The sequence below is a fragment of the Wolffia australiana genome, chromosome 1 (assembly GCF_029677425.1).
Source record: "Wolffia australiana isolate 7733 chromosome 1, ASM2967742v1".
Classification (NCBI taxonomy): domain Eukaryota; kingdom Viridiplantae; phylum Streptophyta; class Magnoliopsida; order Alismatales; family Araceae; genus Wolffia; species Wolffia australiana.
Window position 1 is genome coordinate 9,551,391 of NC_135835.1, and position 16,110 is coordinate 9,567,500.

General features: G+C 46.3%; 1 protein-coding gene and 1 pseudogene across 5 annotated transcripts in view; both read left to right on the plus strand.

The window, feature by feature from the left end:
• Positions 1 to 634: 634 nt before the first annotated feature.
• On the plus strand, positions 635 to 5,058 carry LOC144716628 (20 kDa chaperonin, chloroplastic-like; annotated as a pseudogene).
• Positions 5,059 to 12,286: 7,228 nt separating this feature from the next.
• LOC144705468 (subtilisin-like protease SBT2.5) overlaps positions 12,287 to 16,110 on the plus strand; it is a 4,445-nt gene continuing 621 nt past the window's right edge. Inside the window, exons 1-10 of one of the 5 annotated variants that reach the window (XM_078578171.1) lie at positions 12,287 to 12,417; positions 13,259 to 13,475; positions 13,581 to 13,725; positions 13,809 to 14,203; positions 14,314 to 14,409; positions 14,513 to 14,585; positions 14,662 to 14,947; positions 15,049 to 15,362; positions 15,428 to 15,695; positions 15,952 to 16,110. The exon at positions 15,952 to 16,110 is cut by the window's right edge and continues 123 nt beyond it. In XM_078578171.1, the coding sequence (XP_078434297.1) occupies positions 13,300 to 13,475; positions 13,581 to 13,725; positions 13,809 to 14,203; positions 14,314 to 14,409; positions 14,513 to 14,585; positions 14,662 to 14,947; positions 15,049 to 15,362; positions 15,428 to 15,695; positions 15,952 to 16,110 (1,912 nt within the window). In that variant the 5' untranslated portion in view covers positions 12,287 to 12,417; positions 13,259 to 13,299. The other 4 variants (XM_078578163.1, XM_078578194.1, XM_078578188.1 and 1 more) reach the window with 4 other exon arrangements.

The window sequence follows — 16,110 nt, forward strand, 5'->3', positions numbered from 1 at the left end:
TGCTGTGACAATAGAGAAACATAAGTATAGTTGCAGTACGATCCTATGGCCACATTTGCTAAATCTTCACCGTAAAGAGTATAACGAATTGAAGGCTCAAGAAGGGAGCTCTTCTAAACAACTATCGGTGGCAAACATCTTTGATCAACAAGGTAATGACAAATTGTAGTTGACTGTTCACACATCGGAGACGACAAAAGAAGAGCTTGTACGTTTCATCTGTCAGTCAACCTCACCGTGGATCATTGTCTGTAAAAAATACTTCATGCGACTGCTTCGATACATCGCACAAGAGGAGATATCCATTCCATCGACAAGGGCTGTGAAGGAAAATGCTTTCAAGATTGACATTGAGTTAAAGAGCGGTATTCTTGACCGATTGGATAGTGTTGAAAGAGTGGCCATCACTCTAGATTGTTGGACTTTTGCGAATTAAATCTCATTTATAGGTCTCACCGTTCATTGGGTAGATACAGAATGGAAAATGTGTGAATGTGTCCTCGCTATACGCTAGTTGGAGGGCCCGCACACTAGGGAGTGCTTGAGTGAGATTGTGTTGGAGGTTCGTGCAAAATTTAAGCCAAGTACGAAGGTATGCGCAATTACGACAGATAATGCTTCGAATAAAGCAACAATGATGATGACATTAGAACGAGAGTTGCGGCCAGTGAACCCCCGTTTTACTGCAAAGAGACAGGTCTTGTGTATTGCGCATGTGATCAACTCAGTTATGCATGCCAGATTAAAGGTGCTCAATGTTGTCGACGATGGGCCCGAGTCAAGTTTTATTGATGAAGTAGACCTCACAAACCTTGATAATGTCTTGGATGCAGAGGAGCCAGATCCTCCTGCTATTTCCTTAGGGGATGTTGTTTGGTGCCTAAGAGAGGTGGTCATCGCTGTAAGAGGATCGTCGAGGCAAGAGGCAAAGTACTTTTCCTATTGCAGACAGTTAAATAGGTCAAACATGAGGAGGATCCCGATAGATTGTCCTACAAGGTGGAGCTCTAATTTCAAAATGCTACGCTAGTGTATTAAGAAGAAAATTGTTATTGATATGATGATGTCATCCGCTCTTCGAAAACGTGTATTACTTGACGTAGAATGGGACCTAATAGAAAATTTTGTTGACTTACTCAAACCACTTCAGCACGGTACCTATGTCGCTATTTGGAGCAAGGCACAGACGAAATGAGGCTTTCACTATTGCCTCTCTTCTTGACCCATCTATGAAGCTTCGCTTGATTGATCTACATGCTAAGAATGAGGTTCTATCTACTGTCCGCAATATCATGGAGTCACATTCAGCATCAAGAAACGTTGGGAGTCGGCCCACCAAACCATCTGCTCTATCAACGACGAGTGATTTCATACAAATGGAGCTCGAAGAACTACTAGATCCGTCTGAGCTACCACAAAGAGTTGATCCGATTGAAGAGCTCGATGTATATGCAACGGCCCCACCAACATTTGGTATGGATGTGTTGCATTGGTGGAAGACGACGGGTATCATATAATTTATATTGTTTATATTCAAAATCTCGTGCTTTCCTTATTGAATATCTGATTACTTTTACCCCCATAACAGGTCTGCTTTCTTACCCTGCATTTGCATTGGTGGCGAAGGAATTTCTAACAGTTCAAGCAACGAGTGCCTCGTGTGAGCGTCTATTCTCAAAAGGGCACCGTGTAATCAACAACCAGCAATGGAGGCTCACTGCAAAGAGCGTCGAAGTCCTGATGATGTTGAAGTCATGGTACAATAACGATGATTTGAGAGCAGAAGAGGACGAAGACGACAATGAAGATGATGGGCCATTTGACATTCGTGTGAATGCACCCACCAGTTAGACTCTCAAGATTTTGTCTTCCTCTTATGACATATACTATGTTGTTGTTCCTTGACTGCTGTATTGAACTATCAGTTTATTTACACACTGAGAACTTCATTATTTCTCCTTGACTTGATGAACAAAAATCATGATGATGGTGATGGCAAATTCTTTCACTTATTCATGATGCAGATTAGTTTTCCAACACACCATACCGGCGACGAAGATAGAAGAAGGCTGCGAGTTAGATGCGAGAATCATCTAGAATTCTTGTGAAAAACTAATCCTCCATCCAATGTCAAGAGTACTCTATAATTACTGTGTCTTGGATGATTGATCACTAAACGTTCTCACATATTTGGATCTATCTTTTTGGAATTTAACTTAGTCGTCACCCTCGTATCTATTTTCTATTTTCACTATTGCTTTTTTGGTTAGCACGACGTCGATCACGTTGTGAGCACCAATCTCGCACAACGTCGCAATCCGGTAAGTGTAGCATAAAGTGTCTGATGCTCTTTTTTACTAATTTTTCATTGATGCTCTTGCGTTACCATCCTAGAATCTTCTGAAGTATCTTGGATTGATCCATTGTCAATGACAACTATCTGAAATTGATCAGTGTTCTCGAGGATGAGACTGGATATCAATTGAGAATTCTGTTGTAGAACTATCCAGATACGCCTGGTGTGACAACTCATCGGACTCATGTTTTGTTATATGAAATCTCATATTACTGTGTCTCTTTTTCTCTTTAAAAAATCCTCTGACTCTTTTATCTTTTGCCACTTAGGATTGGCCATTAAATATGGTTGGAATGTCGATGAAAGGACCATAGTCTGCGTTGCAGGCCCAACATGTAGACCCAACATTCGGTGAGGCCAAAATCATCCTTACTTCAAATGGAAAATTCTTTAATGGAGTTCTTAAATTTTCGCCACCCACTCCAGACTATCCCTCATCTCTTTATACGAGCTAATGTCATTGATTACCTCGAACAAGCTTTGTTTAGAGCATCCTCAGAAAATTTGGATAAAATTGAGACATTTTGTTTTGATTTTGAGGGCTGTGGTCTCCTATAATATTTTATTGCAAGTTCGAACGTGTTCTTTGTCAAAACCCAGGTCATTGCTTAAAATTTTTGTAATCTCTTTTAGACTGGTTCTGTAATATTTTGGAATATCTAATGGCAATTTCGAATGTGGTCTTTGTTCAAATTCAAATCTTGCGCCTTTCATTTTCTCAACGTTTATCTTTTAAATTCTTTGCATTTTATTTATATTGTGAATTTTCTAAAGTTATCAATTTGAGCATCTATATGGAATGTTCATTTTTTAGAGTTTCGATATGGAACAACTTAAAATTTACTTGGTTCATTTTCTGATAGAAGACTTTTGATTTCTCAGGGGGAGCTTATATCGGATTCTTCATCGTTCAAACTCCCAAATAGATGAGAAACAACGGATTAAAATTGCCCTTGATGTGTAAGATAAACTTTCGGAAAACTAATTATTTATGGAATCAGGAAATCGGCTTACCAAAATTTCTGTCTCTAGGCCATGGGGATGAATTGTTTGCACACCAGTTCTGCTACAATTGTGCATTGTGATTTAAAATCACTGAATTTGTTGGTTGATATGGACTGGAATGTCAAAGTAAGTTTGCCTTGGGTGTAATTTTTTGTTGTTTTTTTGTTTCAGTATATTTTACAAGTTTTTCAACTATTTAAACCTTCTGAGATTAAGCTTTACTCGGTCCTTGATATTATTTTTTGCACTTCAAACGTTGAGCTTGTTTTTTTCATTGTAAAGGTTACTCTTAGTACTGTTTACGTATCCTATTTTCTGCAAACAATACTATATGATTTCTACAATTAGTTCAGATTTTTTATTTAAGTGCATTTCATTATGTCTCTTCTATCATATCCGCTGATTTCAGCTTTACATGATCCTATAGAATATTTTTTGGCTTAAAGATTGGGTGAATATTTCTCACGAGCACTTTGGTCCATCTGATGATGTGTTTATTTTTATGTGAAAATATTTATGCTTCTTTGGGACTGATTATTTCATTCTCTTGGAATACCCTGCTTTTTGTTTGAGCATATTCTTTGTCAAAATTGAGTTAACAATACCTTGGAAATTTTATGCATGTTTATGACTGATTCTTTTTTTTGAATATCCTACTTCTAGGAATGTGTTCTTGCTCACAACCCAGGCTATACTGCTTTGGAAATTTTGTGTCCATATTGACTGATTTTTTAATTCTCTTTGGAATATCCGATTTCTTTTGAAAGAAAAAACCTATTGCCAGTATAAGTGTGGCTTTTGTTCCTCTATATATCTGTGTTCATATAATTATTGATTGCAGTATACCTCTGTCAAACCCCTAGGCGATCGAGTGCTAGTAAAGATTAAGAGCTCTGAGAAGATGACAGTGGGTGGGATTTTGTTGCCTTCAACTGCTCAGACTAAACCTTAGGGGGGGGGAAGTTGTCGCAGTCGGAAGTGAAAGATCCATCGGTGAGATGAAGCTGAACCTCAGCCTTCAGGTAATCCATGAGTATAGTCCAAGAGAGTACGTGCAAATTATAGCTTGGACAATGGATGGACAATTCATGAAAATTGCTTCTAATTATCGAAAAAAAATTAAAATTCTTTGCAAGGAGGAGAGCAAACCGTATACTTGAAGTACACAGGCACCGAAGTTGAGCTGAGCGGCACGCCTCACATCAGTCTCAAAGAGGAAGACGTCGTGGGCGTGCTCAATTCTGACGACATCAAAGACCTCAAGCCACTCAACGATCGTGTTCTCATCAAGGTCATCTCACTAACTTGGAAATTTCTTTCGTTCCTTTAATCATTTATATAGTTGTGTTCTTATGTAAAATTAATTATGCAGGTCGCTCCGGCCGAGGAGAAAACCACCGATGGGCTACCGCTTACTGAGGCGATGAAGGAGGAACCCTCCGTCAGGATGGTACGCGACGAAGGGCTGTTGTTGATCGTTGACCTTATTGGTCAATTCTGACCACGCATGTTGACTTTGACAGGTGGTCGCCGTTGGCCCCGACGTCCTCGAGGAAGACAGAAGCAGGCGAGAGCTGCGGGTGAAGGTGGGGAACACTGTCCTTTACTCCAAGAACGTCGAGACTGACTTCAAGGGACCCGACGGTTCATACTAGCTGATGTTGAGGGAAAATGACATCATGGCCATCCTTTCCTAGATCGATCTCTGATATGCTCACCCTTCTCCTATTCCAATTTTGTAGATCAGTTCTCCATTGAATCGTATTTTGTAAAATTTTGTCTACGCCAATGGATTTCATTCAGCTCTAAAGTCGATGGTCAACGTTCAATGGTCAACGTCCAAAGGAAGTGGCCGAGGAATCATCGTAGGGGGCCCTTCAGGCCTCCACTGACTGTCGAACCCCCTACAGCCTATAAGTCTGGTTGTCTGATGGGCTGTTTACCAGGTTATCCAGGCTCTTTTGTTGCACTTCATTGGTAGACAAGATCTTGATGCTCTGCACGCAACTCACGAATTCCCTAGAGATTCAAAGGATGGCTATGTTAACCAAGAGCTGGAGTTAGGTGGAGGAGACGTTGACTTACTCCCAGGGGTCACCTCCGACGAGGAGATTGTCGATGTAGATGAACTTCCAGTTCTCCCTATGAGGGTCCTCTAGTTGATCCTCGATCCCAAACAATTTGGTGCAATTTTTAACTCCATGTGTGACTTTTGTTCTCTTTGTGCAAATTTTGTTCTTTTTGTGGGAATTGTTCTAATTGTGCGAATTGTTCTATTTGAGAGAAATGTTGTAATTGTGTGAATTGTTCTAAATGTGCAAATTTGTGCTAATTGTGCCAATTTTGTTCATATTGTGTGAATTGTTCAAACATCTATTCTAATTTTTGCACAAAAAAAAGAACTGAACAACGAACAGACCCCTGTGTTGTTCTTTTGTGCGAATTTTTTGTTCCTTTTAAACGAACAGAACATAAAGACCATGTCTAGACAGAACCAACACAAATACTCTCTGATTGAATATAAAGCATACTCGGGAGTATACATCATGTTACACATCATGTTGCAAACATAAAAAAGAAAGCCATGTAGGTGAAAAAGGTTGATGAAATAAGTTGGTAACGACAAGTGGGTAATTCATCATCACCGATAATCTCTCGGTTGATGATAACTTCTCACTTTAATCTCTTCTCGTTTTTGGAGAAAGATTGTCCTTTTGATCTTCATGAAGGAAACCTTGACTCACACGCCTTATTTCCTTTCTTGGGTCTTCCTCACTTCTTGCTTGTTTCCGTCATCAGTCCATGCCCACATATTGTTCCTCTCTGCCTCATTGTTCTCGCTCTTCCATCAGCTTCCACAACTGTTTTCCAGTTGCGCATTACTCACGAACACTTTAGTTTTATCCCTCGGTCTTCTCTTTTCATCTTGATCACTCCTCTTATGCTTCGGCGTCGACCAACGGACCCTCTATGGCAATCTGACTTCTCTTGGAAGTCCTTTTGGCCTCTCTTCTCAGACCCTCTTACCTCTCAGCCCAGGTCTTCTGACCTCTCATCTTAGGCCATCTTAGGCCATCTAGCTTTTCCTGGCAGGCTCTCTTGTCTGTGTCATCAGTAACTATGTCTAGATTTTCGCGTGTTGACATCATACGCACTCATTTTTTTGCATGTTCTTGGTCACTACTCACAAACTCTTCTTTCTATTTGTCCACTCCTCGTTAGCATGCTAGCCCTCTCCTTAAGGGGTACTATGCTCAAACATCTTTTGTAGCTTCTTACGACTTTTCTTGCTCTGGCTTCTTGCAGAGTGTTCTTTACTCTCAGCTCGGCAGCAATATAATCAGCTGAGTTTCCCCATAAAAAGATATAAGACTTATGACGATGGGTTAATAGCACGAAATGTCCCAAACTTTTCAAAAATCTGAGATATATCCCAAACTATTTTTTGGCACGGTATATCCCAAAATCTCTAAGTGGACTCCCACATATCCTGGTTATGATGTGGAATCCACCGTGGCTGCCAGGTGGATTTTCGGCCAGATTTTTGACCTGGGCGGAATCCACCTGGCAGCCACGGTGGATTCCACATCATAACCGAGATTAACCCTTTTCTCTCTCTATCCTCGATCAAACCTAGTAGAGAGAGAGAGTGAGAGAGAGAGGCATTCTGGAGAGAGAGAGTGAGAGAACGAGAGAGAGGCATTCTAGAGAGAGAGACATTCTAGAGAGAGAGGTGTTCAATGTCTATATTTATTTTCTGATAAGAGAGAGAGAGGCAATCTAGAGAGAAAGGTGTTCTAGAGAGAGAGAGGCATTCAATATCGATATTTGTTTTTTGATAAGAGAGAGAGAGAGGTATTCTTGAGAGAGAGAAAGAGAGAGAGGCATTCTAGAGAGAGAGAGAGACATTCTAGAGAGACCCGACCGAATCGAATCACCCGGGAGAGAGAGGAGGCACAAAAACAGAGACATAGACAGAGAGAGAGAGGGGAAGGTGGAGAGAGAAAGAGAGTGAGAGGGGGGGAGAGTGAGAAAGGGCATCAGATTTTACGTGTTGTTTGCGGTGAAATTCTTGGCGATTTCTTCTTCGCTGAGGAAGTTCCGCGATCTAGGGTTCGTTATGCTCGTCAGGGGCTTTTGTGTTTGTCTTTGTTTGATCTAATAGCCGGCTTTGCTCAGTGAGAAACAGTCTGTATTGAATGTTGGATCTTGTTTATCAGAGAGGCTTGCTCGTCTGGGGCATCTGATTATGTCGTATTGGATTCCTTTTGGCTTGGACTTGGTTAGATCTAAATTTCTCTTTTTCTCTCCCCCACTCTCTTTTTCTCTTTCCCTCTAAGTCTTCTTATTCTGCACCTCGATTTTGTTTTATTCTACTTATTTTTGTTTTAATTCTTTAAAATGTAATTCTGTTTTTCTTCTTTTACATTCTAATTGAAACTTAGATTATGAGAGGGGGGAGAGGCAAAGAGAGAGCGAGAGAGGAAGACAGAGACAGAGAGAGAGAGAGAGGAAGAAAGACAGAGAGCGAGAGTGGAAGAGAGAGACAGAGAAAGAAGGAGAGGGGAAGAGAGACAAAGAGAGGGCGAGAGGGGAAGACAGAGACAGAGAGAGAGCGAGAGAGAAAGAAAGACAGAGAGTGAGAGTGGAAGAGAGAGACAAAGAGAATGAGAGGGGAAGAGAGAAAAAGAGAGAGCGAGAGGGGAAGACAAAGACAGAGAGAGAGCGAGAGGGGAAGACAAAGACAGAGAGAGAGCGAGAGAGGAAGAAAGACAGAGAGTGAGAGTGGAAGAGAGAGACAGAGAAAGAAGGAGAGGGGAAGAGAGACAAAGAGAGGGCGAGAGGGAAAGGCAGAGACAGAGAAAGAGTGAGAGAGGAAGAAAGATAGAGAGTGAGAGTGGAAGAGAGAGACAAAGAGAATGAGAGGGGAAGAGAGACAAAGAGAGAGCGAGAGGGGAAGACAGAGACAGAGAGAGAGCGAAAGAGGAACCCTCTCCCCGTGGCCGTCCAGTCTAAGAACACGTTCATGAGCCCTTCAGTCTCCAGAGTCTACGAGAAAGCATGGATCTTGGCAGCGCTGGTTGAAGATGAAGAAAGATGCACGCCCAGGGGGACGAGAAGGGACGCCGAGGAGGTGAAGTTTGGAGATCTCCAATTGCTGTCATGGTAGAGTGGACTTCCCGATGAAGGGCTTGGTGGGAGAGGAGTGGGTTCAGATGGCCAGAGGAATCGACTATCTAGGGTTCTTGTAGACGGGGAAGAAGAGATTCGACGGAGAGAGGTGAGATTGAGAGTTCGGGCGAGGAAGACAGCCGCTTGCCCTTGCCCAATTGCGCCATCTTCCCTGCCATTGTCGCTCCGGAGCCAGGCTCGATCAGCTTGTATGTACCACTTGCCCTATTTCATAAGCAGAGGCGACTAGGGTTTAGTTGAGAGCGGTGTTGAGAGATCAGGGATTGGACTGGTATTATCTCTCTCTCACCCTCGCTCTCTCGCTCTCTCACTCTCTCTCTCTAGAACGCCTCTCTCTCAACTAGGTTTGATCGTGGATAGAGAGAGAAAAGGGTTAATCCCGGTTATGACGTGGAATCCACCATGGCTGCTATGTGGATTCCGCCTAGGTCAAAATCTGGCCGGAAATCCACCTGACAGCCATGGTGGATTCCACGTCATAACCGGGATATGTCAGAGTCCACTTAGAGAGTTTGGGATGTACCGTGCCAAAAAAATAGTTTGGGATATATCTCAGATTTTTGAAAAGTTTGGGACATTTCGTGCTATTAACCCTATGACGATCATGTGGTCTTGCTGTAGAGATAGAGAAGATCAAGAGAAAGTGGTGGCATCGATGTCAATGCAGCGACACTGGACGCGTCACCACCATCAACTGAAGTCAACATGACCACTGAAGACATGCTGCCATCGTCACCGGATCAAGTCAACGAGCCAGCGTCAGGCACGTCTCCACCCACGCACACCCCTTCACGCGTCCTAACACGTCGCCAAAGGCAAATCCAGAACTGCCCCTTGACGTGACACAAAACCACACCGCTCGTCACGTCGCTCGTCTTTATTTTTATTTCTTTTAATTGTATTTTCTCTTTCCTCCAAGGCCTATATGTATAGGCCATTGTTTCAATAAACAGTTAGGCAGTCATTATTCAATAATTGAGTTTGTTTTAACTCTTCTTGGAGGATTCCCAGCCTCCCCTATCCTGCCTCCTCCCAATCGCCGCCGCCGCAGCCATCGTTGTCGTCGCCGGCCTCCCTCCTGCTCTTCCCTCTCTTCTTCCTTCGTCACCCTTCTCTCCCTCTCTCTCTCTCTCTCTCTCTCTCTCCCATCCCCCTCTTCTTCTTGGTCCGTCTGCCCTAGGGTTCGACCACATGGCTCTAGGCGCCTGCCAAGGGCATCTAGTAGCCGCTGGCCACCCACAACCGCCAGCGCTAGCGCCAGTGTAGGCGGCCCTCTCAAGGCCGCCCGCGCCCGCACCCTAGCGCCAGCCGCCCGCACAGAGTCACTAGCGCCAGCACTAGCACAGGCCGCCCGCTCAAGGCCGCCCTCACCCGCGCCCTAGCGCCGGCCCCCCGCACAGGGTCGCCAGCGCCAACGCAGGCCGCCCGCTCAAGGCCGCCCGCTCAAGGCCGCCCGCGCCCGAGCCCGAGCCCTAGCGCCGGCCACCCGCACAGGGTCGCTAGCGCCAGCGCCGCGCGAACGCCGCTTTGGGCTGCCGCACCGCGCCTAGCGCTGGCCACTGCAATCGCCGCCAACGCAGGCCAGCGCTCACCGGCGCCAGCGCACACCAGCACCCGCCAGCGCCCGCGCACGCAAGCGCCCGCTGGCGCCCGCGCACGCAAGCGCCCGACCACCCGCGCATGCCGCGTGCCCTGCCGCGGCGCCTCCGGATGCCCTCGAAGCAACTTGCCGCGCTTCCGGACGCCCTCGAAGCTTCTTACCGCGGCGCGCCGTTTAGGTTTGGCGCTGCCGCCCGCAAGCGACTCCCCCTTGACCCCGCCAACGGCGCGCGGTTGGATCCGCGACCTCGCCGCGCGCATCAATCGTCCCGCCAACGACGCCCCACGCCCAAGCACTCCGACCACTGAGCAACCAGGCTTAATCCGACCATCTCTTTGCCAGGGCCGCTCAACGCCTAGAACGTCCAGATCTTCTCGTCCAGTGGGGCATACAACGCCCGGATCGCCCAGTTTTGTCATGACCAGAATTCCCCACAACCTCTTCACGCACTCCGGTGTCGAGGTACGCCTGAACTATTTGGTGTCGACGTGTTCTTCGTCCAGTGTTCCGCGAGAGTTCATCCACTGCCGACCGATTTGACTTGATTTTGGAACTTCCACAAAAATTCATTCTTTCGGGAGATTTCCCCGTGGACGTGAATTCGAGTATTGGATTTGGTGCTTCAGCATCATCGCGGTGGTTGAAGACAGTACTCCCGCCCTCGATGAGGAACGGGGCTGCACCACTATCATCTCATCAATTTTAGATTTTCGAATTCGATCGTGTGAACTTTGCGGCCTGTTTATTTCCTCTACCCAAACCCGTCTAGCATCCTCCACTGTCATTGTCATACCCCTTCCCCTAGTCGTCTCTCCCCTAGTCGTTCTACGTCTTCCACCCCTCGTCGTCATTCCCGTATCCCTTAATTGTCCTGCATCAGAAAGACAAACGAAGCATATTCTTAAGAATGGAAAACATATTAGGGAGTTAGCATCCCGTTTTACACATTCATTCCTATCTATAAGAGTATCAACTATCAAGTGTCTAAGGAAAATATAAACTAATGAAACTGTCGGTAAAAAGTTCTTTAAAATAAATCCGTGTATCCTCAACCGACGACTGCAAGTTGGTGATTAATGTCACCAACAAGTTCATGGTGGATGAGCTCAAACTTATGTTAGGATTTGCCAATTCCCGGGGTGAAACTCATTCTCAGGAAATTTACCACGAAACACGAAGAGAAAAAATAGAAGAGAATCATGGATGGGGGAAGTTGTACTTGTTGTGTTTCTTGATGGAATAATTAGATTAGTATTACCTGACGGCCACATTCAAGCAAAACACAATGATGAAAGGGGGATGAAACACTGATTCGCAATGTGATATTTTTCGTAACATCTTACAGCATCTTAATCGGGAAATTTTGCAATATTTGAATGACTTATGGGACGTCCAACGGAACCAAAACAATGCGTATTCTATATCCGGCGGTTATCCTTCAATAGAGTGGAATAACGCACCCACCAGCTAAGAATACCTGCGTAAATGGAGTCATGAACATTCTTGGTTGGTAGTCGTATAGCCCAACGTTCACTCTCAGGTGTCTAAGCGGGCAGCATTTTATGCAACTTCTTTAAAACTGTACAATAGAAGAATAAAGGCAAAATGTACATACATTTATATACTTGGCAAAGAGACGGATATCTTCTTTCCCATGTTCTTTCCAAAATTTAATCACGGGCGGAGGGCGGACCATGTGATTTCTGGACCAGTAACATGTGTAGTGGGATCAACCAACTGCTCAAGAAGGGGAAAACTGACGTCAGTAACAGTAATTCCCACTATCGCCTCTCTCTCTCGTTTATATTCTTGAGAGATAGCGCATCGCTCAAGTCACGTTAAAAAAAAAGCTATTTGGCGGGACGCGGTGACCGTAGCCTAGCTATTAAATATATGAGCACAAAACTCGATGCGAAATGATCACCTAGTACACAATCTTTACCTTTCCTCCGAAGAGCCTTCTGGGATGAAATAATGAGAACGGGGGAATATCGATATTTAAGGCATGTCAGAAGAAACTAATGCTTTATCATGTAACATTGATGAATCTAATTCAAAGCGCGAAGGAGCAGACCACAGTGAGTCGTGGGCCTCTATCCTTTTCCGTACTGTTTGTTGTCTGGACTTCATCTCTTCTCCGTCCAATATACCTTTCCTCTCTCTCTATATCTATCTCTATCTCTCTCTATCTATCTCTGGTTTTTAACCAGTGACAGTTGAAGATCTGTGAAGAGAGAAGACCGGGGCTCTGGGCTTCGAGAAGGTTGGCTTCTGCTGCTGCAGGAATCTCATACCATTGGCGTCTTCTATCTTCTATCTTCTATCTTCTATCTTCTATCTTCTATCTTCTATCTTCTATCTTCTATCTTCTATCTTCTATCTGCTATTAAGCGCGCGAGGGGGCAAAGTCTTTCTCATTGCAGTCAGATCCCAGTGAGTGATTCCGACTGATTCTTCACCCTCCCTCTCTAAGAATCTCAGTCGCTCTACGGAACTATTTCTCCGAATCGTCAAGTTTTTTCTGTTTTTGAGCGATGAACCGAACTCAGCTAGATTGTTCGTCCCTTTCTTCCCGTCATTCTCATTTTCCAGGTTCTTTGCCGGAGAATGCTGAAGATTTTGACCCGGACGCGGTCCGGCGTCTGAAAGTTGTCTCCTTTCTTCTTCATTTTCCGTCGAAGGTTTCGGCAAAGATGATGTATCTTACGCCATCCCGTGCGGATGATTTATTTAATCTAAGATTCATTACAGCTCATCCGTTCCTTTCTATCCCTCAGAAAGGGACAGAAACTGCAGACGGATGGCTGTCCGAATCGCATTCCGTCGTCCGTCTCCTAATCTTATCTCCATCTTCTCTTTCCCTGGCTTTCTCTGAGCAAAATGGTCTCCCAAATAAGGTTCCTCGTGTAGAATTGTGGACTCATCTCACTCTCTTTGGCCGACCGGCCCAAAATCGTGGAACCGCTCTAGTAGCCTTCTTTCTCGCTTGTCTTCCAGGCTTCTTCTTTTTGAGCTTCAGCTCTTCGTATTCAAATTCATCTCCTTCTACATTTTTCATTTAATCCCAGCTTCATCTAACCGCGAAGACGTCTGACTATTCGCAGATCTTCATCCTCGTCAACCATCACCATAATCAGTACCTACGATGAGTTATCGGGAGGGGCTTCTACTGGCTGTGTCGGCTCTTTGTCTTCTTATCATCGCAAACAGCGAGATTTACATCGTGAGCATAGAAGGGGATCCAGTTGTGAGTTACAGCGGAGGAGTCGAAGGATTTCCTCCGACAGCCATCGATCTCGTCGAGGAATTCGACGTCACGAGGTGCCCGGATGTCAATTTAACAGATTCCTCCCCTCAGTCTTTCTTCTGCGCTGCATTTTTATTAAGAAATTCAACTGAAAACTCCCATCCTCTCCTCAAATGCAGCGAACACGTCGTCTCGTATTCTCTCCACCTTCAGAAACAACACGACTCGCTCCTGGACTCGCTCTTCGAAGGGGGAACTTACCAGAAGCTCTACAGCTACATGCACTTGATCAATGGATTCTCAGTTCACTTATCTCCAGAACAGGTGAATGAATCTCTCTCTTTCTCTCTATCTCTCTCCCAAATTATTGACCATGGAATTGACAATGGGTATGTCTGGAATTCCAGGCGGAGGTTCTTAGCGCCGCTCCGGGGGTGAAGCACGTGGAGAGGGACATGAAAGTAAGGAAGATGACCACCCACACTCCCGAGTTCTTGGGTTTGCCGACCGGCGTGTGGCCAAACGATGGCGGATTCGACAAGGCGGGCGAAGACATCGTCATTGGTTTTATCGACTCGGGGATTTATCCGCACCACCCGAGTTTTGCCGTCGGCGACTCGGAGCCGTACTCGCCTCTCCCTCGCTACAGAGGAAAATGCGAGGTTGACCCATCAACCAAGAAGAGCTTCTGCAACGGGAAGGTTGTCGGCGCGCAGCACTTCGCCGCGGCGGCCATCGCCGCGGGGGCGTTCAATCCCGACATCGACTTTCCGTCTCCCATGGACGGCGACGGGCACGGAAGGTCTGGTTTTTTCTTTTCTCGTGGGTTGGGTTTGATCTTTTTAACGCTCTTGTAACGTTGAGCTTTGTTTGCTAGTTATGATTACGATAATCAGCGAGTGGGTTTTGCAGCCACACGGCCGCTATCGCTGCGGGGAAAAACGGGGTGCCGGTGTGGGTACGCGGGCATGAGTTCGGGAAAGCCAGTGGCATGGCGCCGCGTGCCAGGTCAGAGGCATCCTCGATCTCGTTAAAATCGGCGAATTTAGGATGATGGACGTTATCTTCCGAACCCAAACTTTCTATAACTTTGATCACGATCTTAGTGCAGGATTGCTGTGTACAAGGCCCTTTACAGGCTTTTCGGGGGGTTCGTTTCCGACGTGGTCGCAGCCATCGACCAGGTTTCTTCTTCTCTTCTTCTTCTGTTCTTCCCTGCAAGTGGTCTCTTTGTCTCAGAGACAATCTCTTCTTGGGCAGGCGGTCCGCGACGGCGTCGACGTGATCAATCTCTCAGTCGGGCCGAACAGCCCGCCGTCGACCACGCGAACGACGTTTCTGAACCCCTTCGACGCCACCCTTCTCTCTGCGGTCAAGGCTGGCGTCTTCGTTGCCCAGGCCGCGGGCAATGGCGGGCCTTTCCCCAAGACTGTGATATCCTTCAGCCCCTGGATCATGTCCGTCGCCGCCGCCATCGACGATCGTAGATACAAGAACCATCTCTTCCTCGGAAATGGCAAGGCCATCCCGGGCATCGGCCTCTCTCGTGGGTTCCCTTCTCTTCTCTTCTCAATCTATCTATCTCTCTACCCATCCGTCCGTTCATCTATTTATGCTCTCGCTGAATGAGACAATGTGTTGGGGCAGCATCGACGCCGTTTAATGGGAGCTTCAGCATAGTGGCAGCCAACGATGCGCTGTTGGGAAGGAACGGCCCGGCGGACTGTCAAAGGCCTGAGCTTTTGGACAAGAACCTGATCAGAGGAAGAATTCTGATGTGCGGGTACTCATTCAATTTCGTCTCCGGCAGCGCGTCGATGAAGAAGGTGGCGGAGACGGCGAGCGTCCTCGGCGCCGCCGGCTTCGTCCTCGTCGTCGAGAAGGACTCCCCGGGGGTGAAGTACGAGCCCATTCCCCTCGCCACTCCAGGCATCCTCATCATCGACGTGCGAAAGTCCAAGGTCTGTTTTTTCTCTCTAATCTCGTAAACTCACTCGATTCGATAACTTCTTCCGGATGGACGCAGGAGCTCATCGACTACTACGACGTCTCAACGAGGAGAGACTGGGCGAGGAGGGCGATCAAGTTTGAAGGGACGGCGGCCATTGGAGAGGGCATGTCGCCAACTTTCCACAGGTCGGCGCCGATGGTGGCCGCCTTCTCCTCTCGCGGCCCGGACGTCAAAGACTTCACCTTTCAAGACGCCGACGTCCTCAAACCCGATATTCTCGCCCCGGGCAGTCTTATATGGGCCGCCTGGTCACCCAACGGCACCGACGAGGCCAACTACGTCGGTAAGCGACGCTCTTCCCCTTTCATCTCTCATCTCTCTATCTCTATCTCTATCTCTATCGCTATCTCTAACTCTCTCTCTATATATCTCTATCTCGATCTCTATCTCTCCCCCTATCTCTATCTTTATCTCTATCTCTCTATCTACCTCTATCTCTATCTCCATCTCCATCTCCATCTCCATCTCCATCTTCATCTCCATCTCCATCTCCATCTCTATCTCTCTCTCTCTCTCTATAACGATCAAGAATTCGTCAGGAGAGGAGTTCGCGATGGTGTCTGGGACGAGCATGGCGGCTCCGCACATCGCCGGGATCGCGGCGCTGATCAAGCAGAGGCACCCGCGGTGGAGCCCCGCCGCGATCAAGTCGGCGCTGATGACGACGGCGATCACGGTGGATCGAAACGAACGGCCGA